At 37.4% G+C, this 27,943-nt stretch overlaps 1 protein-coding gene across 2 annotated transcripts in view; it reads left to right on the top strand.

Annotated features, from left to right (window-relative positions):
* MIPOL1 (mirror-image polydactyly 1) overlaps nt 1-27,943 on the top strand; it is a 199,061-nt gene that overhangs the window by 54,828 nt on the left and 116,290 nt on the right. For both annotated transcript variants that reach the window (XM_049825953.1, XM_049825955.1), the window contains 5 exons: nt 1,007-1,142; nt 2,126-2,231; nt 14,123-14,252; nt 20,896-20,929; nt 21,189-21,359. In XM_049825953.1, the coding sequence (XP_049681910.1) occupies nt 1,007-1,142; nt 2,126-2,231; nt 14,123-14,252; nt 20,896-20,929; nt 21,189-21,359 (577 nt within the window). The remainder of the gene's footprint in view (nt 1-1,006; nt 1,143-2,125; nt 2,232-14,122; nt 14,253-20,895; nt 20,930-21,188; nt 21,360-27,943) is intronic.

Genomic DNA, 27,943 nt, shown 5'->3' with positions numbered 1-27,943 from the left:
TTAACTTCCTTCTTAAAGAACCATAGAGACAATAAATCCAGTGGAAGCAGCTGAAGAAAGGGGTGGCTGAGTACAAACAACTGTCTACCTAAGAGAATGACTTTTTGGAGCAACAGAGAGCTTTCCTTTTCTTTCTAGAATGTGAATTATACATAATGAAAGTAACGTATACAGCAGAAATAGGAGTTCAGAAGGTGTAGCTTTTCTGTGGCTACTTCTTATGACTCATTGGCTATGAAGCCTATAAACAGAAAACAGTTAAGGGAAGCAAATGTTAAAAGTATTTGCTAGTCGCCCTTCTAACCCATTTATCTACTGATTTTGCTGCCATCTTACAAGTTAGGTGTGAGTTATCTGCGAGTATCAACAGATAGCGAAGGAGTTTTATAAAAGTCTTACCCTGAGATGGAATTTTGGTGGCCATTGAATCTTGTCTTATTTTTCCCTGTCTATGACTAAATAAGTTACTGTAAAACTCTGTGAGTGGTATACAGTATGGCATTCCTGTTGTCAGTTATATTTAGAATAACACCATCATTTTACAGATTTCTTCAAGATGAAATCCTAGATCTTTTCTTCTGGATATCCTTATTTCACTTCATGTGGAATTGTTGATCCTACCAAAGAATTTGTGGGTTTTTTAACCTGAACATTAATTTGATCCCCAGATGTTTCATTACTTTGCCTCTCTGTCTTAAGCACAGGGTTTCAGTATTTGCTTCCCTTAAGCATTTTCTGTTTATAGGCTTCATAGCCAATTTATATTCATCTGTTTTATGCCTTAGTATTGTAGTATATTTATTTACTTTGCCAGATTTACAGGGTTTTTTTTGGAATTACAGAATTAAGAAGTGATAGAAGGACATTGCTTTTACTGGCTATTTAATACATTTGCGATGGTTAACAAGTTTTGATAATTTATTTCTGTGTATTTTGTTTTCAGAGGATAGAGGAACTGGGTTTGCATTATTTTTCTTTTTTTTTTTTTCCCCTCTCCTAAACACAGCACCATAGAAAGAAAGGCTAATAGGATACTTCCTGAATTTGTATCCTCATGGAAGGATGCTGCAGATTTAGGTGGAAAAACAGAAACTGCATTCCTTTTAAAAGAATTGGACACTCTGAGGGCCAAAAATAAAAAGGTACAATTGAGATATTCAGATCACAGTATTTGCTCTTTTATGGTTGTCTTACAAAACATACATTTTGAACTGTTCCTAATTTAGTTTTGTTATTTATTTTAGTGCACCAATCAATAGCTTCCTTGTCATTTTGAATTCTTAGTATCTGTTTAACAACTGCTTCTCTGGAATTAAAAAAATCTTTCATCCTACCCTTTGACCTTTTTAATCAGAGACATAGGTTCTTGCACCATGGATGAAAACCAAGGAGGACCAAAACCAAGGCCAGGATTTCATGAATAGAATCTGGAGGTCATGCTTCTGTACCCGTGGTCCAGATAATTAATATGCCCTGATACCTCCTCTTTGCTGAGGGGAAAAAAATTCCATCCTACTTGCACGTTGCATTGCTTCTAGCATTAGTAGCAGTTGCATGCACCTAAACAACAGAAAAGTCTATAGTCTTTCCATGAAGTGTCATTGAATATTCAATGGCAAGCTCAGATGAGCTTGTCCAAGAACAGATTTAGTGAATTCCCAGTTAAAAGAAAGGCCTCAGCATGCGAAAGAATACCAGTTTTCTATCTGGCAATGCACATGAAAAATAATGCATTTACACCACAATCTCTTCAGGCTGTGATGTCAGTACTCTTGGTAGAAAATAGGCTATTTATGCAGACACTACTTGCATTATATTCCATGTAATTCTGAACTTAGTGAGAAGGACCACAGCTGGTGATATCTGAAGAAGAGAATCCCAAGTGAAAATAATGGTACACACATTGCTGCTTGTCTTGCAGAGTAAGATAGGGCAGATGATAAAAAAGATATTTTTAACATTTGTCCTTTAAATAAATAAATAAAATTAATTGAGCTTCTGTTGTATTACTTAGTGTTTGTATTTTGGGGGTAAGGAACTATTATTTAAAATTTTGTTGTGGTTAAAAGAGCTAGTTGACTGTTTCAGCCAGATAAGAATCTTACTGTCCATTTGTTCAATTCAGCTTCAAGATAAGCTGTCTGAAAAGGACAAGGAGCTGAAGACAATAAAACTGGACTTAGAGCTGCAAGAGAGAGCTACAGAAGCTAAGATTGCAGAAAAGATTGCAGGTACAGTAGGCAAGCGTTTAACAGATGGCTGTATGGCTCATACAGTACCCGCGGTTGCTATATGACGTGGCCTAGTGAATGTTAGCTTTATTTGCTAAAGGAGGGAAGATTTGACTTTTTTTTATGTGTTTAGAGTTGCTTAGAAAATAGGTGGCTTTAACATCCTGGTACTGGTATTAGCAGGAGCTTTACCTGTATTCATACTGATTTGGGCATTAAATGCATTGTTAACACCATGTCAATCCAATCACAAAAAGGTTGTTTGTTTTGTTGGAAGGTCCTGAACAAACAAGGGGAAATAATGATTACCAGTGCCTCTACCTTTCAACCAGCAGTTCAAATACCACTTATTGTTTAGCTTGTTCAGAGCAATACTACCCCCTCCCCGTGTATGGTGATAGTTGCACATTCACCTCAACTAGAGACATGCACTTTTCTTGAAATATCTGTTCTTTTAGTAGTTACAATAAATTTTTGTCTGATGATGGTATGTCTCCAGTGAATGAAGTTTATACAAATTCCCGAAATGAAAGGTTTTTAAGTTTATAGTTGAAAGTAAATGCATGCTTATATTGGTTGTTACTTGTTCTTTGGGCAGACACAGAAGAGTGGAGACAGTTTGTATTCTACAATTTTGGAAACTTCTAAAGTAATGAAACTGAGTACTTTTATTATTGAAAAGTAACTGTGTGTAAAGTGTACCGAATGGATGAAAAATACTCTGAGGTTTTCTGATTAATTAATGGGAGTGCTTTTATAAATTGATCATATCATTTGTTCATAAAAAAAGTGTAAGCTAGGTAAAATTGTGTCCTCATAGACCACACACACTTCATATAGTATTAATAATACTAATGCCTGTCCCCAAAATGTTGGTAATGAAGGGAGGAGTAACTGTCTTCAGGAAAATGGAGCAGAAAATGAACTCTCCAGCTGAAAAAACAGATGGCTGACTTTCCACTTAATGTCAAACTCCTGAGAATACAGTATTCTGTGTATATTATAGATGGAAGAGAGAATTCCTAGATGTTCTGTGGTGGAGGAAGGGCAAGGCAAATCTAATCTACATATTAGGAAACAAATTGAAATATAGGCATAATTTTATTCTTATTTCATTTTGCATAAACTGCTTGCTTTATTTTCAGAAGAAAAAAAATCCGCACTGTGTATCATAGTTATATCCAGCAGCTGAAGGCTAATGCAAATTGTTTGGGTTGAATCCCAAGTCTTCTGTTTGTTCCTGGATATTTGCACAGTGTTTTACCTCTGTACCTATAATAGAGAAATATTCTCTTTGATATCGTTGTTCATTGCTTGTTAAAACCTGGAAAGAAGCGTGTGTCAAAAGGTGTGTCAAAAACATATTTAGTTTCATTTTTATGGATACAGTTGAAATATTTGTTAGTATTGTTTTTTCCTACACTACTGTTTAAACTTTCTAACTATGTCCTATGCATAATATTCACTTCAAAATAGTATGGCGTGCATATGGATATAATAATTAACATAGTTATTCTACTTTAAAAGGAAGAATAAGCCAAATTTTAATGAAAGATACAATATGTAATAAGGATGACCTTTAAAAAAAATACCCTTTTTTCTCCTTTTACGAGTTCAGGAAATATAAAATCCTTTAAATGCTGAGAGAGGGCAAGAGGCTCCTTACTACTTAAGCTGTTTGCCAAAAGGAAGCATCGTTAATATTTCATGTTTTTTTGCTTCCTGTCTTACAGTTCTAAGAATGTTACCAAGTTTGGATAAATGTTTTGAAATCTGGAATGTTGTCAACCAAACTTAATTTGTGGAGGTCTATGTGTCTGTCTCTCGTAAAAGCCTTGGGGCAAGTTCTAATGGACAAGCAGAACCTAATAAAGAAGACTCGGTGTGTTTAAGAAAAACTTTTTCCCCTTGTGTTAAGTCCTTTGAGGAAAGGAGAACACATGCTGCTGTGATTTCATGTTGCTAGTTAATGTTTAATTACTGCAGTGTATAACACATGGTAGAGTGAAGCTTGTAAATATGGGTGTTTGCATTTTTATTATTACTTAGTACTGACTTTATGATAAGAAAATGACTCCACAAAATTATATTGTAAAAAACATCAGAAAGGTACACCATAAAAATGTTATCTCCTTTGAGGAATATTACAATTCTATTTTGAAACTTAACCCTCTAATTGATGGGTTTTACCTAAACAAATCCCATGGAAAGAACAGAAAAGCTGAAGACAAAGGCCATTTTAAAATGAAGCTACAACAGTCTTCAGAAACAAATAACCCAATGCTTGTTGCTTTATGATTTTTACTTTGTTCAGACAAAGAAGTGAAGAGAAAAAGTGTAAATTTGTGAAATGCTTCATAAGAGAATAAGAAAAAGTAGGGTTAAGACAGAAGATATACATGATGGAAGAGAATGTTTAAAATTGTGTGCAGTAAATAACCTATTTTCAGAAGGGGTTTATTTTAAAATTTTGGTAGCCTGGAAAATGGATTTTTAGAACTTCCTTGGGTTCCTATCTCTGTGTCAGGTAGCTATGGCTCAGGAATTCACAGTTTTGGTTGCAAGCTTTTAAGCATTAGAGACTATTGTTTCTGGTGGTCATAGTTATCACAGGTTCCTGCTGCTGCTTCATTATTCTTCTGTTGTTATTTCCTCTCATTATAAGCCAATGTCAGAAGGTACCATTAGTTTCAGTCCTCATCATGTAGAGGAGAACAAAGGTGGAGGCAACATTGGGAAAATCAAGGGAAGAACACATCATAAAAGAACAGAGACTAGGATAATATAAGGAAAAAAGGGAACACCATATGTGAACTGGGTATGAAGAACAGACGAATTTTGAGATGTGGGACTGCAGAACTTTCATATGTTGAACAGAAAAGGAAATGGGTGCACTCTGTGGGAGGGGAAAGGGGGAAGGAGCACACATCTTCTGAGGACAGACTGGAAGATGAGGATGGAGGCATTGCAAAGGAGTAAGTCTTCAAAAGAACTAGCAGAGAGAACAGATCTCACTTTGGATGGGCATAATAAGTGACTTCATTTTTTTCTAATAGAAGAATTATACAGGGGATTTATAGGAACTTTTAGAGGAAAGAGCTGGTTGAGTATAAGTGAGAATTGTAGAGCATAGTGGTAGACTTTCTAGACTGGAAAATATACTAAAGCCCTACTCTTCTCAACAGTAACCCCCACCATTACTGCAACAAGATATACCATAGTTGGCATCACAGCCTCAGCTCTTGGAATATTTTACTTGGTATCACAGTGCTATATATTGAGACTAAGAATAATTCTGAAGGAAAATATAAAAAATATTTCTCCTTAAATCTTGCTGTAGCAAGGTGAACAAAAATATAATAAAAAATATTTCTCCTTAAATCTTGCTGTAGCAAGGGCTATGCTGGGGGGGGGAGAGGGGAGGGAGGGTGCCAATATCTAATAGTAATATTACCAAAATTTAATACTTCTTGAAATCAGAGTCAACTCAGCAGGAAGTGGATTGAGTCCAGACCGGCTAGATCTGGTAGGTGTTACACACCACCTTCAGTGCCTGAAAACTGTATTAGCATTCTGCAGATGCTCTCTGAAAGACCAAAGTGGTGATAGGAAATATAGTGTGGAAAAAGGGGAAAGCAGTACTTCTAATACTGTTGTATATGTTATACAGCTTTCAGTCTCTGGGAAACGATGGTAATATACCTACAATGAAGTCCCTGTGAAGTCCCTTTTTTCAGGTCTGTTTTTACAAAAATGTTGAGAATTAACATTTGTGGTATTACGGAATTCTTGAATACGGTATGGAAATGTTCATGAACATTATTTGAATTTTTCTAAATTAACTTTAAAAATAAAATTACTGAATGCATATGCAATAGTTAATAATAAAATATCCAAGTGGCTATTAGCTTAGAGTTAGTTTGATTTAATATCCCATAAAGTAAGAGGAAATAAGTAATCTTGCCACTAATAAACTTTGGGTGGCAATAACTTCCAGCACAGAAGAAAAATATTTTCCATTTCTTCAAAGCTCATTTTCGAGTGCCTTTTTAGATGTTATTTTTTTTCTTGCATGTCATCCATTAAAGATTAGCTGTGGAAGGTTGGAGCATGGAGAGATTATGAATGACAGAACAACTCCTGCAGAATAATAATCAGTTTTTGGTATTTAATGCTGTTTGACTTTTGCAGACACATTTCTTATTAACCTTTGGTACAAACAGAAATCCAGGTTCCTGATATCTCATGGAGAAGATGAATTCAAGATCCTCTTCCAATTAAACTGAAATAAGGCCAATATTGGGCTTTAGCCAAAAGAACTCAATAGTTCCCAACCCTGGTGTTTATAAACCTAAATATGAATGATATTTTACAGTTTAAGTAGGCAATGCATATACTTCCCTAACTCAGTTTTCTGTGCATAATTCATTTGTATATATAGTCTCTATAGTTCTTAAGGGGTTTGTCCTATTAATGCTTCATTATGCAAAACTATTTCCTGAATATTTTTTCAAAATATTTCCTGGTGAACAACAGAATTTTGAAAATAACTGTAGGATTTGAATCCTCTTTAGGGGAGCTAGACAAACCATCTAAAGGACAGAAAAAAACCCCCAAGGTGGTGTTCTTGTGACTGAGAACGTCTTGACTTAATTTTTAACAGCTTAATTTGAAACAATGTAATTTAACTTTCAGATTGTTGGAATTGTTAATTGTCAAAAAGTTGCATGCAGCTCTTTGAAGTACAATGTACGATGAGCTGGCATAGGTTAAAATGTATATTTCTAACCTATTTATGGGTGGAGCTATGTGAAAAGCAAGCCAGTATCTTCTGCATATTTTTGTGATTAATCTGGCCCTCCTCTCTTCCCCACTACAGTGCTAGATGAACATAAAGAATTGGGGTTTATTCAGGAATAAAAAGGTCTGCAAATAATCTACTTTTGGGGGTATTACAAAACCTTTTATTTAACCTGTCAAATTATAACTCACAAACTTTAATGCAACATTTATATTTTTCCCCCTGAAGTAAATATTCAGGCATCAGTAATTATTCACTGAAAAAAAGTTTAACGGCATTATGGTTTGAGTTTTTAAGTCAGCTGTGTTTAGTGTATTAGAAGCAGAGGCTTAAGTATTGTACAGGGATTGGCTTTCACACAAACTGCCTTGGGGTCTGTGTATAATACTCTCTCCTATTCTTTCCCACTTTATTTTTTTTTTTAATTGAATTGGGATCTGAGTACACAAAGAAAACCCTATGCAGAGCTGCCACTAAGCAACTTTAGCCTTTTATTAAGAACACTCTGTTTATAGCATTGGAAGTGTAGGAGCAGATGAATGCTATGTACTAAATACATACAACAAACACAAAGCAATAAAGAAGTCACTGTGTTCTATCAGTGTTTGTTCAGATTGCTTTATCTATAAAGTCACATTTGGGTGTAAATGACTTGTAGTCTATAATTCCCGGTATAGACCGGTGAAAACTCTTAAGTAGTTTTCCTATGATCTTCTTATCGCTATTTTGCTTTTATTTTTCAGTTATAGATCGTAACTGAAAGAAAATGAATGGTAGCTTTCAAAAAAAAAGCTAGGAACTTAAGTTGTCTGTTTCGTAATAAAATATTTCAGCACTATTTTTAAGTCAACAGTAAGCCCTGGAGCTCATGGTAGTTTGCCATTAACCTGGATGAGAACTGTGTAAGGGCCTTAGGCTTTGAAATTTTCTAGGGATTATCCGCATTTTGTAACATGTATGTGCAGAGACCAATTAATGACACATTTTAAAGGCTTTCATAGCAATGCAGTAAATCTTGTTTTGTTTGTTTGTTTATTAGGCTATGATAAGATTGATTTCTTATTTAAGAATTATGAACACAGTTATTAAACCTAGTAGAAAGAAGTCTCAGAGGATTTTGATTTCTAAAATGACTAGTTAACAAATACATACATGTTTGTATTTCTCTAAGGAGAACAAGCATGTATCCATATGGTTAAATAAAATTTAATCATAGTGTCCCATCTGGAAATGGCAAGGATAGTTTCCAAGTCCTCCTGTGATTAGACAGAGACCCAGCAATGGTGGACTGGAATGAGAGGACTGATGAAAATGAAAATCCAGTGCGCTTCCCTAATTCCTCACATTCGTGTAGCTGCTCCTCAGAAATCCAAACTGAAGACACAACAAAAATCCCTAAAAAGCTTCGGTTAAACCTCTATGTAGGATAAATTTCAGCTGACAGTTTTTTCACGGAAGCAACTGAGCAGGATAAACAAGAAGCTCATTGCGGTAATCTTGACTTCTAAGTATGACTTAGCCAAGCAAGTTCTTTCATGTTTCTACTTTTCCTTCAGAATAATATACATCTCCAAAAGGCATAAAACAGAAAATATTCTTTGCTTCATTTTTTCTCATGAGTTCAACATTCACTCCTATGTTAGAGCTGTATACCTGTATGAAACAGAAGTTGAGTCATGCATCAAAAAATTTTTGAGTCATTAATTATTTTTATTTCAGTCAATTCTTGAATATTTAAGATGCTCAGAGCCTTTTCAATAAAAACCTATCACGTCATTTGTATTTCTTTTTGCTGTAATGGTGCGAGTAACAAGCAAAATTACTGTGAATGTACCAGAATCAATGCCAAAGAAAATCCCAAGTCACTTATTGTAAAGCAACCACTGATCTTGAATACTAAATCTTAAACTGCAAAACCCTGACCTTTTGCAACAATACATTGTTATTAAGGGAAAAACTTTCTCACCATGTCTTTTCCTTGGAAGTAACTGATCAGTATAACTAGTGCTTGCTACAAAAACAATTAGCAACATTTTAAATATACTATTTCTTGAATCACTTTTTTTTCCACATAGTCTGAAGCCAAAAGCAGTATTTCATCACATCTTAATGTGAAACACCTTGCAAATTCCAAAATTTTGTTATTATTTCTGTAAAACTGACTTAGCTTGAAAGCCAATTGTTAGAGTGTTATAATATTTACTGTATCTTCTGAGATAGTGTGGGTAGTGATCTCATCTTTTCCTTATAAGGTCTGGCCTGTATTCTGGATTTTACATTTTTTAATGAGTAACGTGAAGTGATTTCTGCTACCATAGATGTTTTAAGTCCTAACAATTTCTTCTTTCTTGCCTCTCCTATTCAGTTATTTTATTTACACAGATGACCTCTAGGAAATCAGCAAACAGACTTCTTTCCTGGGAACTGTGCTTCCCTCCCTTCCCCCAAAGTTCTGTTGTTTGGAAAATCATGAATCACTGATTAAACTAGAATGATTTCCAACACACCTTCTTACTACTGCTGTATTTTAAAGGTAGTTTAAAAAGTGTAGAAGATAGGTTTGCCAAAAGAATCAGGTTAACTAAGAAAATATGTACACTGCTTTGACTCAGTAAACTCATACTCGGTATGGTTCATCTTCTTCATATTTACTTTTGCCCATATTAGAAAACAATTAGCTTACTAAACAAATTTGAGTATTTGGGAAGAAAAAATCTACTTTGAGTCTCTCTCATTTGACTAAGAATTACATGATATTTGATAAGCTTGTTTAAAAATGGACATATCCAAATATTATTGTAAACACCCATTGATTTGTTTTACCTGCAATATAAGTATTTTACTTAGTTGGCTTACATAGTAGCTAATAATATTTGTTAATGTAATTTAACTGCTGTGAACCTTTACTGAACAAATATTGAAATTTATACAAGTCAAAGAAAGAGAATCTCTAATGACTTTTGTAAAAGCTTCCATTTAATAGTTAAGGAGAAAAGTTTATATGACATACCAGATGCAATTAACAGTAGATTTTACATTTAATAAAAAGAAAGAAGCATATGTATTTGCTTTATTCATTCCATCATAATTTGCATTAGAGCTGTGGGTGTTTAATGAGCAAATTCCAGCTAAAATGCTATATTGATTTTCTAAGTGAACTTTGTAATAGCTATCTACCTTACAAAAGCTCTCTGTTTACAATTGTTTTCTTTACTAAAAACTAAAAATGTTTTAGAATTGATGAGTTTAGCATAATGATTCTTTTAAAATAAAGAGCTCTTTTAGAGTGTGCAGGGGTTTTAGTTACAAGGAGCAAGATGTTATTAAATTATTCCAAAGCAAATAAAGTTTGTGCAACTAAATAGTAATATCATATTTGTATATATTACAATGTTTGCAAGCATTGGAAAATAATCCTTTTTTCTTAATTTAGCACTATGGATTTAAATATTTTAACTCTTGAATGTCATATGTATATGAATTAGTAAATGACACAATTCATTTTAGCTTAATGCTTGAGTATTCATGCTTCATTTTTGTGTGTCATTTTCTTGCTTGAAACACGAGTTCTATAAGAATTTGTGTTTCTTGTTGGTCAGGCCTCAAGATAAACAGGATGGGGGTTGGTTGCTGCGCCATTGGAAGGTCTCCAAGAAAAACCTCGTGGTGTCGACCAGAGCAGTTGGTGACTAAGTAGCTGGATCACTTTTTTCATTGGAACAGGCATCAAGTCAGTGTGCCAGTATGGGGCTAGTATTTTGCTGGATATGCCATATCTTGAATCGGACTTAGGAGCCTGACTTGTTGCTCTAAATTAATTTTTGCCTGGCATTTTTAAGAAGCATAGGGGTGATAATCTGGATATTCTTTAGTCTTTTTAATATGGAGGATTTCTATGTCACTCTTTCTCATAGACTTTTCATAGAACAGCTTATACTTTACATACTTTCTTAAATATGACACAAAATGTTTTGGTTTGCTGCTACGTTGCAACCCAAAGGTGTATGTATTTCAGTGGCTTATTTGAAGAATCCAATGATCCTTACGGTCCTGAACTTTTCCTTGTGACTCATCCACAGCTCTATATGAATGGTGAACGTTATTGTTAACAATGTCATACTTCAGACTACCTGCAATTGTGTAACTGTTAAAAAATTCCATATAGTATTAAAAAAATGAATTTGTAAAATATTAAATAGAGTCAGAAATGTATAGGCATTGGATAACAGAAATGTCTGAACTAAATTCAGCAGAAGCTTTGGCTGGTAAAGGGATCAGGTGAGTTAGCCTTCTGTAGATCATTAAAATGAGTTAGATGAGGACTCTTTCTGAATGTTTTCATACTGTTATATATACGTTACTTTGGTTTAAGGCTAAATAAGCAATAATCTGTTTTTTAAAAGCCTGTATAGTCATTATTACCACTGGTCATAGTTACACAGAGAGGGAATTAGATGTGTCAAAACACAGTCCCTCTAAGTGTACTTGTATGCTCAAGATCCATTGTAGCAGTCAGCAAATTGTGGTTTTCCACGCTGAGGTGGGAATGTTATAAGGTGACAGAAGAAGGGATGCACTCAAAGAGGCTAGAAGGAAGTTAACTAATCTGGAAACTAATTAACCCCACAACAGTAGTGAGTGCCAAATCTTTGGTTATTTTAGACATCTTTCTACTCATTCCAGCAATTGTTTTCATTATGAAAATTACATAATGTTTCCACTTGTAGCTTCATGGAGAGGGTTCTCTGTGCAATGTAGCTGGCATGATGCTAGATAAACTGACATAATTTACTGGAAAAACTATGTTAAACAAATATATTAAGGTACAGATAGGTAATAATTACCATACAGAATTAAACTGCTTGTGTATTCCAGATCTGACCGGGACATAGCAGTTGCATTGTAGTTTACCCAGGCAGTCAATGCTGAGGCACTAGTTTCCCTGCCATCAAAGATCTCAGAAACCTAAGTGGAAGTCTGGTGAGCTGAAATGCACACCCCACCTCATACAATTTGTTCTTGTTCTTGCGGAGCCACCTACTTTTGCAGATATCAGACTTCCTCTGCAAGTGCTGCAAACTTATTCCTGACTACCGATCTGTGCACATGCAAGTTTTGCAGCTGCTTTGCTCATGCCTTAGTTTTTCCATTCCACATCAAGCGAAGCTTTCTTGTTGCGAACAGAGGAAATCAATCTTCAGGAAAAAAGACACTATTCTTGTGGAACAAGTAAATACTCAAAGAGAATTAAATTTTGTTTGTTAAATTTTGTGTACATTTCAAGATTTGTGCTTCTGATGCTGAATTTCTTCTTTCTTTTTTTTTTCTTTCTTTGTTGGGACGCAACTTGGTACTGCTCTGGCCTGATGGCTAAGCTAGCAGCACTACTGCAGATTTTTGTGAGAGGAGGGACTGCACTTCCAGACATAACGTTTAGCCTTTCCCTGTCTTCTTTCATCCAGTCTGCTGTTATTGTGCAACCTTTTGCTAGACCTGCAAAAAATGCTTCCTTACTCCTCAGTAACACTCTTTTCCCCAGCTTGAGGACAAGAGGATTGCCTTCCTACCTTGAACATCTTCCTAACTCATCTCTCCTGACTCTTCTGTTCATCTTCTCACTTGTCTTACATCCCTGGTTATCTGAGTTGCTTGTGAACTGTACAGAAACGTACCACTTTTTGTATTTCAGTTGGTTGGGGAGTTTGGGGGTTTTTTTGGTACCGATAAAGTGTATTTTGTGCAAGCAATATGTCTGCTACCAAAATGTACTGCTATGTTCCTATAGTTCCATGCTGTGAAGAACCATAAGGTGTTCTGTGTTATATCACACTGTGAAGTTTTTATACAGTAATGTACAAAGGTGAAGTAAGAGTAAACTGACATAAAGGCAACAAAGTCAATTGAAGAGTGTTGGGATAAAAGCTTTAGGCTAAAGTGAGGAGGAAGGAAGCCTTTCTTTGAGATCTTAATGACTTAAGCAGTTGTGCAGAGAGGAGCAGGAGTTCTGAAGGGGTTAAAGGAAGCCCAGCAGCAAAGGCTTAATACAGAAGGTTCTTGAGAAATAAATGCCAAAGTTTGAAAGAGACTGTAGTATGGTGTTAGGAGACTGTGTTTGGCAGACTAGAAGGGGAGCATGGAGAATTCTGGAACCTACAGACCTCAGCTGAGTGTTTTGGGGGTGCCTGTGGCAATCGGAGAGGATATAGTCCTCTGTCTTGGAGTGACAGCGGTCTTAATATGGCATCCTGAAAGTCCCTAGACATTTTTGACTGCTGGGTTTTATGATGACTGTGAGGAGAGATTTGTAGTATTGCAGAGGGAAATGATGAAAGTATGAATAAAGATTTTAGTGGAGGCAGGGTCGAGGTAAGGATTCTGGCAGTGTGCCAGAGATGGTGTTAGACATATTGACAGGGGAAAGGCAGGGAGAAAATGTAAGCTCAGGATGAGGAATGACTTGAAGGTGTTAGTTTGCTCCCAAGGATAGACAGTAAATCTTAGTTTATTGGCACCTAATGCTGCAAGGTCCATGTATGCCGTAACAGATAATATACCAGTATATTACACAATAAAATAAAGGCTTGGCAGAGAAGGAGAGATGCCAGCTGTGCCACTCTTGTGATACCAGAGACAGACTATGAAAATATTAGAATTTTTAATATTTAATAACAGTGTGCCACCCTGATAGGAAGCAGTGTGATGGTAGAACTAGTTTTTATGGATCATTACTTTTAACTCTATGTCCTAGAAGAAACCTACTTGTGTCTCATATGATTCTGAGCTTTAAGAATTACTTTCCCATTAAACAAGTATTCAGAATGCAAAGCAAATCACTTCCTTTCCCTGTTTGATTATACAGGTGTGAATTTTAAAACACATAGCTTTATTTCATTCCTTAAAGTATTCATTTTAGCAATCAACAGCAATTTATTGTTGTGTTTGAAGAGTAATATCAACCTTATCCAGAGTAATCTGAGGTCAGTGGAGAAATGTTGATTTTAGGAGATGCTGGCAAAGGCCCACATAAGTGCATCTAATAGTGTCTTTCCCTGTCAAACTTGTTTGTTAAACACACTGGTTACTTTTGCAGCTCTGGTGGAAGAAGTTTATTCTGCTCAACGGGAACGTGACGAGGCTGTCATGGCAAGGCTTAGGTTAGCCAATGAAGAGAGAGATGAAGCATTTCTACGAGTCCAACGTTTAGAAGAGTCTCTCAAAGAGTAAGTATATGTTCCCTGCCCTGTGCAAAAAAGGTTGTTCTCTCAGTCTGTGACTGTCATAAACTGCTTGACAGTGGTTATATAGGAGAACTTAGCACAAACTTCTCTATGATGTCATACCAGGCTAGCGTTAGTCTTACTGTGCTGTTGGTTAATTTGTTAGCCATCCTTTAAGACCGTATTTTCTCTGGAGACAGAGCAATGTGAATAATTTTGATCACAAAAATTAAAAATATAATCAAAAGCTTTGGTATTGATTTATTCAGGGATAAATAAGAAGAATGCTGCATTTTATAGGGATCTTTTGACATGGAGTACCAGAGAGTCAGAAGTTACAATGTATAGGAAATCAATCAAGCCATTAAACCCACTAGACATTTCCTTCAGCAAAATTTCTACTAATGATGTGGGTGACGTAGTAAAAATACATGGGTTTTTTCTTATCTTTAGTGTAGGAGCAGTTTGTAAGGCAATAAGGGTATAATTAATACTTCATAGAATTTTATGTATGCCATGTTAATACAACAGAAATAGGCAATTTCATGTTAAACAAACCTGTTAAGTCAGGAGAGGAAGATCAAGAACAGTTTCTTTTCTCACTTTGGAATATAGGCAGCTTTGAAGCTACAATTTGCCTTCTCCATCCAAGTTGTGTTCATCTTGGTTACCGTCTATGGTAGTCCCCCAAAGTTTAGAGCAGCTGAGAAATTTCTCCTATTTTTCTGCCAAGAGAAATACCAAGCAAACAGAGAAGTTTTTCAAGGTAGGAGACTGAATAGGTACAGTTAGTTAACTAAGTGGCAGGTGATTACTTTTTAAATAATTGATTCTACTAAGAACACTCTTTCCTCTTTATGGCAGAAAACCAGTCATCTTCTTTTGGGTATTTTTGTAGGTAAGGCCAGAGAATGTTATCTAAATAAATTTCAGTATTCTGCACATAGTTTGTGGACCATTACTTTGTGGAACTTACAAGTTGCTAGAGTTTGTCACAGCCTGTAAGTATGACTCAACAGCAAGACTAGGAGATTCCATTCCCACAAGAATTAGTGCACAATTTGTTAAATATCTCTACAGAGCCTATTGTAGGTGTACATGCATCTGAAATCTTGCTTTGAGCAACAGTCTCTGAGGAAATTACAAATGTGTGTTAAATTCCCATAAGAGGCTTCAGAACTATGAGCCTTACTCTGGTCTTTCCAGTTTGTTCTGTCACTCTTCTAATTTTATATGTTCCAAGAATAAAGAAAGCAAGAAAGTTTTGTACGGCCCCAAACATCAAATGAAACTGTGTATAAGCTGTCAGCGTCAGCTCAACATCTTTGGGGTTAAAGCGCTCAAGTCCTGCAGCAAATTAATTATTTTGCTTGACAGACCTAGTCAATGACTTTTGGGTTTCTGGAAGAAATCACAGGTTATTAAGTGTGTGAGAGGCATATTGCTGCTTTTAGAATCATAGAATCATTTAGGTTGGAAAAGACCTTCAAGATCATCGAGTCCAACCATCACCCATGCCCACTAAACCATGTCCTGAAGTACCCTGTCCACTTGCTTTTTTAATATCCCCAGGGATGGTGACTCAACCACTTCGGTGGGCAGCCCATTCCAATGTTTGACAACCCTCTCAGTAAAAAAATTTTTCCTAATATCTAACCTAAATCTCCCTTGCCTCAACTTGAGGCCATTTCCTCTTGTCCTATCTCCAGCCACCTGACAGAAGAGACCAACACCCACCTCACTACAACCCCCTTTCAGGTAGTTGTAGAGAGCAATAAGGTCTCCCCTCAGCCTCTTCTTCTCTAGACTAAACAGCCCCAGTTCCCTCAGCCGCTTCTCATAAGACTTGTGCTCCAGGCCCCTCACGAACTTGGTTGCCCTCCTCTGAACACGCTCCAGCAACTCAATGTCTTTCCTGTAGTGAGGGGCCCAAAACCGAACACAGTATTCAAGGTGCGGCCTCACCAGTGCCAAGTACAGGAGGACAATCACCTCCCTGCTCCTGCTGGCCACAGTATTTCTGATATGGGCTAGGATGTCGTTGGCCTTCTTGGCCACCTGGGCACACTGCTGGCTCATATTCAGCCGGCTGTCAACCAGCACGCCCAGGTCTTTCTCTGCCGGGCAGCTTTCCAGCCACTCTTCCCCAAGCCTGTAGCGCTGCATGGGGTTGCCATGACCGAAGCACAGGACCCGGCACCTGGCCTTGTTTAACTTCAAACGGTTGGCCTCAGCCCATTGATCCAGCCTGTCCAGTTCTCTTTGTAGAGGCTCCCTACCCTCAAGCAGATCGACCCTGCCTCTACAGTGGAATCCATAGACACACACATGGCAGGTCTTGACACACATGAATCCTTCAGAACAACATCACTTGTTTTCCCTTCAACCCCTTCTGCCTGTTTCACTCATGTACTGGAAGACCAACTCAGTTCTAAGCCGAAGGATGAAAAAAGGGAAGAAACTCCATTTATTGGAGAACATGCATGCTACCTTCCCCAAATGAATGTCATTGCAGAAGGCACTGGATACACTGGTAATGACAAAAAGGGTACTTGCTCCAGGGAGAGGGTCAGTAACTCCCTTGGCTGGTAGCTTGGAGCCAAGCTATTATACCTTTTTGCTATCACTTACAGAATAGCAATTGTTGTTGCTGTCATCCACTTGGGTGCTCTTTCTGATCCTTTATAGAGAGGCCTCATACCCTGATGCCATTCACACTCTTAAGAATTGGCATAGGAGATTTCCTTGTGAACACCAACCAAACACATGTAAAATTGCGATGGGCTAACCAGCTACTGTTGGTTCAATACCGGATATCCATTACTCTTTGCCTAAACCAGTGAGCCATTGTCTGTAGCTAGTGTCTTTTCCTGTATATTCTTCAAAGGTGCAGGTCAGGCTTCTGTGTGATATTTGCTGTCATGACAGCAAATACCAGGACACAAGACTGGGGACAAAACCAATTTAATTCAAAAGAATCGTCCTTGCCAGGCTGCACGTGTACTCTAAGATCATAGTTCCGGTATTTTCCAGGGTCTCCCATTCTGCATTACAGAGACTGGCAGTGGCAATGGCAGCTTGTTGGGAAGAATCATACCCAAGTCTTTCATGTCCTGGGTGCTGTGTGAGCTGTCACTGAGGGCATCCTGGACATGAACAAAATCCTTAGGCAGATCCCAAGCAGGATTGTGTCTCCCATAGAGCACAAAGATGTTGCTGGAGGGTTCTGAAAAATGTTGCATGCTTTTATTTTTATTGTTTTAGTGTTAGTTGTCATAGCAGTAAAAGAAAAATCCTAATTGACAAAAGCCAGAAAAATAGAGAGCCCAAAAGCTTCATTTGTTCCCACTTTAAAGTTTGTTAAAGTTTGTTAATCATTCATGCACCAAGTACTTAATGGTAATGAATTACTGGGCATTAATTGTTGTACGTAATCCCTTGAAAGGGAGAAGAACTCATTCTTTATGTTCATGTAATCGTCATTTTCACTGCATCAGATGTTTAATATCTGCCTCTTTCCTTACCCTGCTACCCATTCAGTCAAACTGCAAGTGTGATAGGAATGTCTTAAAACATATCGGACAATGTAAGAAACTTCAAAGATGTCTTGCTCCATTCCACCAATTTATTTTCAGTATTACCTCAGCCCACAGTGACTGCATCCATTTGTGTAACCTGACCAAGGTGAAGCTGACCACAGCTCTTCCCTGACCCATATCAGTCCTCTATTTGGCAGCACCTTCTAGATAATGGGATATTTCTTCCAAAAAGAGCAATGATATGGTACAGGGAAACATTTCCTGTTATCATCATTTGTTTGGAGGGGTTTGTGTTCTTCTTTTTTTTTTTTTTTTTTTTTTTTTTTTGAAGGAAGGAAGTTCTTTGCTGTTTTGGTAATCTTTGGGCATTACAGAATCAAGAAGGCAGGATTGCCTCCAACAGGCTCAGCTGCTTTTCTTTGGGTCTACTTATTCTAAGCTTACAGGATGTTTATTCATGCAGCCATACACCTTGCAAACAAGAAATGGTTGAGTGGAGCCAAGATTCCTACTGGAACACCAGTCTGGCTCCAGCACTCAGGCTTTTCAGAACATTGGGCATCTTTACGAACTGAAGTAACATCTCAGTTGAGGTCATAAGACACGCGTTTCTATCTCTGCCTAGATGTCTGGCATTTTGCAATGGGAGGAGCAAGACAGGACTGTGACTGAGAAGAGTTGAATTGAGGTGCTGCATTTTCAGAAGCAGAGCCAACCCTATGAAGAAATTACTTTTCTCAGCCTCTTTATTCTAAGTAGTTGTTTACTGTGGCTGAATGGAAATTTTTTTGGACTTCACGTCACCACTCCACTAATCCTTTGGAAGGAGCAGAGATGATGGGATGAGCCATGAGGGACTTGGTTTATTTTATTTCATTTTGGAGTTTCTTCTGGAATCTTGGAACTTTTCCAATTACTACCCTTAATATTTTCTTCCTGATGCTGGTTGTTAAAAAGGTCAAGTTCTCTGTCTCAGATGTGGAGCACATAGAGGTTTGGGGTTTTTTAAAGAACATTGACTACTTGTGCCACACTCGTCAAGTTTTAGAGCACAGGTCACTCCTTCCATCTGCTTTGGACTTATTCCAATCAGAAATCTTTACAAGAGGGCAATATTGAACAGCCTGCCAACCTTTATCAAAAGCTTTAATGCTTTCTTTAAATTAGCAGCTGGAGCAATTCTGTTGTCATTATTTAACTGTAACAACCAAAATTCTTTCAGTTCTGTTGGCCCTAAGGGTTACATTAGCAGAGTGTGTGTAGAAACGGGGGGAAGAGGAATCCTTGGTTACTGCTGTTTAAAATCATGAGAGACCTGAGGGTCACTTATTGCCTATGCACAGCACAGGGAGATGCAGCAGGGCAAATACACAGCTCTGAATGCTGCTTGCTAAAAAATACTGTCACCTAAGGAGGTGTATGTACACCTACAGACAGATCCCTTGTGGCAGTAGTATGCTGACAGGCTACACTTACGGTAGAAGTTCCTGTTCTTTTTCCCACCCCCATTTCTCCCTAAGGTGTCTTGCTTACCCAGCCTGTTGGTCGGCTGGGTGATTTTGTTGACCCACACTTTTAGCAGGGTAGAAGTCCTCTGGAGAAGTCGGGTCAGTCCTGCCAATTTACTTTGACAAATACCGTTCCTTTCATTGTGAATACAAACTAGCTGGAGATCCATTTTTAAGTCCCACTTGAAGTGGCACTTAGCAATGTAAAAACCTAAAGCACGAACTCTACAAGGAGCCAAGTCAAGGAGCCAGTTCTGAGAATTTGGACTTCTAATATGTTTGTTATTTTATGATTTGTGTTACTTTATGAATACAAGTCAAACCCAGCAAAGGTTAGCTCTTACTTTGTTTTGGTTTGTCCTGGTGCTGACTGTATATGTTGGAGTATTTACTGCTTGTGAATTCCATATGAATATACCAGCTGTTGTACGCTAGTAGTACATTTTGAATTATTTCTTTTTTACTTAAAGAATTAATTTCTGTACTGGTTGATTTACTATGCCTTATGTACTGTTATCTGGTAAAACTAATGCTTTAATGTAAAAGGTGCTAGTGTGCTGTCAAGTGCTCTATGATATTTGCTAGCTAAAATCTTGGCTTCAGAGCAGTACCTGTCACAGCAGTGTTCAAAAAGCATGTGTTGCTGTTTAGTAGAGGTTTAATGGAACTATATCTGTCTTTTAAAATATCATATGCTAGTGACAGACCTACTTTTAGTAGAAATCACTGTTAAGTAAGTAGCAATGGAGTGGTAAAGTAACTTTAATATGCTCATTTTTCCAGAAGAAGAGGTCTCTTCCATTTTAAAATACACATAAGTATTTTAAATAATATGCTGTCCGTATAACTAACCTTAGGTAAAATAAAATGTGTTCTATCCCATTTATTAGATTTTTTTGTGCTATCACTCACTGCTTTTGCACAGCCAATGTTCAATGTTGTATTACTAAATTCCTCATATCATCTTTGTATTTGACAGGTCAATATATGTTCTGTTGAAACAGAAAGGGAGGAAACTGCTGGGGGGGGTTGTTCCAGAATTAAATAAGGGCCTTGCAGAGAATTGGCTTGGCTTGCTATTTTATGCAAGATGTAAAATCAAAATATTTTTAAGGAAACTTCAACTAGGGTTTTTTCCTCATTTTGGAAGAGAGAGGTTGAAAAAGAATTACATTAAAATGAGGAAAAAAAAAACAAACCTCCACAAAAGTCCTGTTCTGTTTCATTTGGGGTGCAGTAAAAACAACAAAAATACATCAGGTAAAAGTTGTAAGCCCAGAAATAAATAAAATAAGAGCATCAGTCATTTCTATCGCTGGGGAACTTTCTTCATCTAAGCACATATGAACAATTGATCCTTGTAGTCATATATAGCAGTAAACATTAATAACTTAACAGTCTGAAGTCAGTGCTGAAGATATGGAGCATTATTGAAAGATGGAGTCGAGCAGGTGGCACTTTAATATGTTCAGTGTCATGGTTGACTCTAAAGACTAGTAGAATGAAATTACTTGAGGTTCTAAAGATTTAAAAAGCGAACTCATTTTGCTGCACTAAGGAAATGCTACTGATCAGGCTTTCTGTGTCCCTTTTTTCTAGGCTAGAAAATATTAACCCTGAAGAAAATGACATGGTAAGCCATTCTCTGAGGAGATTTCTTGATGTCAGTCTTATATCTTAGAGGCTTAAGTTCAATTGAGTGGGTTTCAAGAACTAAGATGTGGGAAAAAGAAGAATTGACACACTAATAATGTACATCTTTGCTGCAATATGAAAATTCAATAACTTCACTCAGTCAATTTACAATTCACATGTGCCTATTAATTAAAACCCTATATTAAATAAAATATATTAAAACTTCATGTCTGACTAACATATAATGCTGTTGGTAGACATTACAGGAATTACTGAACAGAATAAACAATGCAGACACAGGGATAGATATACTGAAGAATGGAGCTATAATTCTGAATCGAATACACAGGACCAAAGAACGTAGAAAGAAAATAATAGCTGAGGAAATGAATGCAGTAATAGAACAACGGGATGCTGCTTTGTCTCAAGTAAGTCTCTACAAGTATATAATCACTCAATAGCAAATTTCTTTCTTTCTTTTTTTTTTTTTTTTTTTTTTTTTACTTTTGGGGAAAATTATTTCATTTACTTTTCTCTGTTGAAAATCTCAAAGAGAGTCCTTGTAGTAAATGGCTGATTAATGATCAACTGTTTCTTCATGGTAATAGTGCCCATTGAAGTGGCATCAATGCGTTTCATGAGAAAAGTTATTTTTGTATTTTTTGCACCTGATAAGTAGCTGTCTCCTTGTTTAAAACAAAGTAGTTTCCAGTGTCTTAACCAATCTAAAAAGCTATTAAGGGCTTAGTTTTGCAGTATGCCGTATTGGTATAATGCATTGGATGACAGTTAACTGGGGCTCAAGGATTTGTAAAGGGTTATAAGTGGCAGAAATATACGTTAAAGGAAGATAACAGTACCACATGGAACAATACAAGCAATTCCTCCCTTTGTTGCCTTACATTCAGGAGATAAAAATCAGCATGTGGTCCTTGACTCTCAAAGTCTTACACTTCTGCTACGTGACTTGAAAGACCCTGAGGTCCTTTTTCTGTTCAGATCACTCATTCCCTGCAATTTCCTATTTTCACAGAACAATATTGTCTTCATTCTCTTCACCATGAAGAGACTCTCCTTGCTTTTCCCATCTCATGGATGAGTTTTTCTGTTGTTTTGGTTTTTTTCCCCCATAGCTTTCTTTCCTGGATTTTAGCCTAGATTTAGCTCAATAGGAACAGGCTGTAGGGAGGAACAGTCCAAGTAGGGGATAGATCTCCTGGGAAAACACAAGATTTTAGACTGGATGAAACTTGTTATGTATTCATCCCAGGCAAGAAATTTCATCTGACTCTTCCAATATTGAAAATTTAGATTTTTAACCTAAGTTACCAAAGTTAGTGCACATCTAACTGATTTCTATTACATTTAAAGTCAGGTTTGTGCTCTTGAGTGGTATTGATAATGTTGATTGAATTTATATTGTATTGAGAAGTCTCCTGGTAAAACAGTCCCTTCCACAAACCCTGTAATTTTCACTTTTTTTGCAATTGTTGTTTTTGCATACTCTCCTACTTTAACCTTGAAAGTCCCATCTGCCTGGTACTTAAAATATTTTGTGTGTCTATCCAGTATGCACTGCAAAGGATGTTAACATTGGAAGATGTTAATTGTGGAACTTAACTTTTTCAATCTACTTTCTTTTGCTTTTATAATAATGATGAGCAACATAGCTACTGGGAAACATCCAACAGTCCTGCCAAAAGTGTATGTTCTTTCTTCTTTGCACAGGGCATTTGAAGAGTGAGCAGCTTTTAAGAGAAACACTTCCAGCAAAAGAGAAAGATCTTTTGATATTTTTATTTTTGTTCTGTCAGTTTTTGCTTCTTTGTTGAAGTGGACTTTCAGGCATACTTGGACCATAAAACTTTATGAATGTCAGAAGAATGTCATTGTAGGGCATTTTAATATACATTTTAATTGATATGGTGGGTTGACCCTGGCTGGATGCCAGGTGCCCACCGAAGCCGCTCTATCACTCCTCCCCTCAGCTGGACAGGGGAGAGAAAATAGAATGAAAGGTTCATGGGTTGAGATAAGGACAGGGAGATTTGGGGTAAATTACCATGACAGGCAAAACAGACTCGATTTGGGGAAATTAATTTAATTTATTGCCTATCAGAGAAGGGTAATGAGAAATAAAACCAAATCTTAAAAACACCTTCCCCCCACACCTCTCCTTTCTTCCCGGGCACAACTTTTACTCCTGAATTCTCTACCTCCTCCCCCACAGCAGCACAGCAGGATGGGGAATGTGGGTTGCAGTCAGTTCATCACACGTCTCTTCTGCTCCTTCCTCCTCACACTCTTCCCCTGCTCCAGCGTGGAGTCCCTCCCACGGGAGATAGTCCTTCATGAACTTCTCCAACGTGAGCCCTTCCCATGGGCTACAGTTCTTCATGAACTGCTCCAGCACAGACTTCCCACAGGGTCACAGCCTCCTTTGGGCATCCCCTTGCTCCAGCGTGGGGTCCTCCCCGGGCTGCAGGTGGAGATCTGCTCCACCGCGGACCTCCCTGGACTGCAGGGGGACAGCCTGCCTCACCAGGGTCTTCCCCACGGGCTGCAGGGGAATCTTCGCTCCGGCGCCTGGAGCATCTCCTCCCCCTCCTTCTTCACTGACCTGGGGGTCTGCAGGGCTGTTTCTCTCACATGTTCTCACCCCCCTCTCCAGCTGCAGTTTCTGTGCCGCAACAACTTTTTTCTTTTCTTAAATATGTTATCACAGAGGCGCTACCACCATCGCTGTTGGGCTCTGCCTGGCCGGTGGCAGGTCCATCTTGGAGCAAGCTGGCATTGGCTCTGTGGGACATAGGGGAAGCTTCCAGCAGCTTCTCACAGAAACCGCCCCTGTATTCCCCCCCCTCCCCCGCCCCCAGCTACCAAAACCTTGCCATGCAAACCCAATACAATTGAATTTATTTTTAAGCTGCCTGTTTAAGGAATAATCTTTTTCAAGTAATCAGCTTGGAAATTAATAAAGATGATTATTTTTTATATAGTAATGACTCAAGTGCCACAATTAGCAAAGCCATCTTTAGGCCTGTCAGTAAAAAGCACAGGTAATGTTAAGTAGATAGTGCAGTTGAAAAAATAAATTAATAAAATAATAAATCCCCACCAAATGAAAATTTAAATATTTGGTATGAAACTGTACTACTGTGATACCATTTTTATTTTATAATACCACTCTTTTAAATTAATTATTATTAATAGAACTCTATTGATCATGTGTTGTGTTTTCACACATGTAATGCTTTTACAGCTGTAACTCTTGTATCTTGAAAAGAGGTCCATGGAATTGAAGCTATCATTTCAACCTGCATTTCTTACTTGATGATTCCTTGGGAATTCGTACCGTACTTGAATTATTAGTAGTCTTTTGTTAACATTGCAATAGCGATAGTTATTACAGTGCTAACAGCAAGAACAATAGGAGAGGGATTCCTACATTAGACCACAAAGGGACTAGATATAATTCAGGGGATGTATATGCTTAGCATAACAAATGCAAATTATTGGAAGTTAGATCTGAGGTTGCCTCAGGCATTCATAACATCTGCAAGTTAAAATCTTTTTTCTTTTTGGTGGAGGTGACATCAAATATGAGGGACGGATTGATGAGAGCAGGCTGAGACAAAGCAGAAATAGAGTAATAGAGTAAACCATTAGCATGCTGTGGCTATCCTCTGGAAAAGACGTTTTTAAAGTTCAGAGGTCACTGGGCAATGGAAGCTAAATGCTTCATGACACATCGTGTGAACAGCATGTTGCTGTGTTCCTGCTTGCTGTTGTTCGGTGCTGGAGACAGTGATGTCGTTTGAGTGACCACCATAACTGGTTCCATATGACAGAGAACTGCCTATATGATAATAAAGGTTTGAACTGACTGTGTTTAATGAAGCTGCGTCTGTTACCCTTCTTTATGGTTTTCTTCATAATAGCCTGGCATTTGGCAATTGACCACAGTGAATAGAAGTAGTATCTAGCTTTTGGGGCTTTACTCGTAGAATTTCTGATTTTTCTCAATAAGAAACAATAACACAAAAGCCTTCACAGCTCAAACACATTGCTTTGATTTCAGGTAAGGAATAGGTTACATTCCTAGAGAATGGACATTCTATAAACTGTGCATTTCCTGTGACCAAGTAAATACAGATTACTTTCAGCTAGTCTTTGAAATGCAGTTTTGCAATACTTCTTCTGGTAGTTATACTATTAAGTTGCATTTAACTGGACTGCTACTGCAGCATACTTGACAGTGGTTAGCTACTTGTGATTCTTCTATTTGAATTTTACTGGAATAATTTTTTTTATTCTTCAAAAAATGAAGAACACTGTCCATGTCTTGGAAGGGTCATGAAAATTTTTTTTTGGAGCCATAACAACCAAGAACCTCTGCATATTTTTTTGTGATTTCAAACATGAACGTTGCTTCTTACTAGGAAGCAGATAGAGGCACTTCTATCACTGTATTGAGCTGTGCATGTGCATGTAATCTTAGATCATTCACTAGATTGCTGAGCAAATATGCAAACTACTTTTTGTATTTGTGAAAACAAATAAAATGGTATAAACTCAAATATTTGATACTACTTTTAGTATGTATTTTCAAGTGAATAAAAACCAAACAACTAAAGCGTGGCTAAACATTGACATCCATCTTCTTCTGTACTAACCCCCTTAAAAAAACAAACTCAACTGTTTGGTTGTATTTGCTAAGATATGTTTGTTAGTGAACAGATATTGTGTTATACTGGGGAGCTTGAGTCTGTTTTATGACTGATCCTCTGAAAGGAAAATGGAGAAAGATGCTGACTGTCATGAGAAATAAAACGCCAGTTTCTTGTCTGTAATTTCAATTTTGTCTTAACCCGTTCAAGGAAAAAACTTATTTGTCCAGTTAGTTGTACTACAGTTCTGCCTTTCTTCAAAAAACCTTTCTTGCTTGAGCAATCCAATTAGTGACAGACATTTAATAAAGATTACATATGGCATAGTCACATTTTCTGATCTTCGTAAAATACTTTAAAGAAGTATTTTCCAGCAGGAGGCAATACAGTGCAATGTCTCAAACTAGCAACCACCTATTAACCACATCACACCTTGTGGACAGGAATGTTAATATGATTACAGGGTTGGCAGCTGAAGCAGAGGACTTGAGTAAGTCATTACAATTACTTTTCTGGTTTAGAGAAGAAAGGGGACCTTTAAATTGGTACAGCTTGAAGGAAGTGATTTTTAAAAGTTAAATAAGAGATGGCTTATAGTTCAGGAGATTGCCTGTTTGGTATATTTTCAGTCCTAACTTTCATTCTGTAAATGTTTCTTTAATTGGGAACAGTCAGTTCTATACAGAGTTTTAAATATTAAAGGTGTAGAATTTGTTGTTAAGGAAAAAGAGTGGTTTCATGGCTGGCAAAGTATCGTCTGTAAGACACTGATCTTGAAGCAATAACATAACTGGCAAGCAAACCTGGTTTTACAGCTTTGAATAGTTTGATCACATCTTGCTGTGCAGGAACATGCTTATGACTGTTCATGTAAAAAATTGGCATGCACCCAGTTGCTCATCTGAAGCAAGTTTAAGTACCTTTCTCCATTTTGAAGCACTGTCTGGCAGCAGGGAGCACTTTATCATCACTGAAAACAAAGATGAGAAGCACTACGCTTGACTGCCCATCATTATCAGTTTCGACTAATGACTAATAACTGATAAATGTCTGTACTTACAAGCCAGCTTCTTGCTAACTTTTTTTTTTACATTCTGCTCAAGCAATTTCCCTGCTTTTACACCAAATAAGGTGTAGAGCTCTGTTATCTGTGATTCACAGAGCATTAAGGCATTCTCAGCACACATGAGTGAACAGGTCTTATTGAAGTAATAAACCCAAGAGCTGTATGAAGCGTAAAAACAATAAAAGCATACGTAAATGAAAAAAAATTACTTACAGATCTTGGACCCTTAATTGGGAATACTCAGGTCACAAGGTTACAATGCCTCATGACTCTCTTATCTTAGGATAGAAGTGTGATCCCTTTGCAACCCAAACCACAGTTTGGGATGTTATTTTTAGTAATTTGAATTAGCAGTTCAGTTTTACACTCTGTGTTTTGGTACCCTTTGACACTTCCTGGTTAAGGATACCAATAGAGTTCTTGGCTGGCAGGAGCACATTTGACGGTGTCCTTCTAGCTGCTCTGCCAGGATGCTTCCTCTACTACCTTTTCCCTTTTGCCACTAATATTTGGGAACAGGAAAAGAAAAGGTAGGACACTGTATTCACAGTTGTTTGTGAACCAAGCAGCTGCGGGCTACTGATGATTTTGGTAACGGGCTTCTTTGAGGAGGGAAGTGAAGGTAAAGGGCATGTTTTTTGTAATTTGAGGATCCAAGGACCATGCTGGTTTACTCTTATGGCTGGTTTCCTTTGGGCAGGCAACAGCAGGTTCTTGTTTCCCTCATTTGCAGTGCTTTTCTCTGAGAGGTAGCAGATGAATGGGCATGGGGAAATTACTTGCCAGCAGGGTGGTTAAACAGAGAGATGAGCTGTCTGCAAGATGCCCCTTTTGCCCTGCAAATTTAGTCCAAGTCCCGAGAGAAAGCAATAGAGATATGGAATAAAATATAGAATAGATTTAAAAAATAATAGTTTGAGATTTAACATTAAAAGTTGCACCGTGACTGCAGGGAGAAAAGAAACAGGAGCTGAAGAAATGGTTGTCAGTTTCATTGGTATTCACATCAGTGGCTTCAGGTAAACCTCATAGACATCTCTTCTTTGGAGGTAATGCTGAGTAAAAGGATCCTAAAGAAAGATCACAAAAAGCCAAGTTATACAAGCAACTGTTGTGATTAGCAATATTAGTTCCATTTGATTGTGTTGCACTGGAACAGTGCTTTATAATGTCACGTTTCATTTCCTGTGTACCCAAATCAAGATAATCCTTTGAAAGTTTGACTAAATCCGTGTTTTAGGAAGTCCATGTTATACTGAACATGGTTAAATCCATG

This window comes from Accipiter gentilis, chromosome 22, assembly GCF_929443795.1.
Source record: "Accipiter gentilis chromosome 22, bAccGen1.1, whole genome shotgun sequence".
Lineage (NCBI taxonomy): Eukaryota > Metazoa > Chordata > Aves > Accipitriformes > Accipitridae > Astur > Astur gentilis.
The sequence above is the reverse complement of the archived record's forward strand: the minus strand, read 5'-3'. Positions and strand labels throughout refer to the sequence as shown.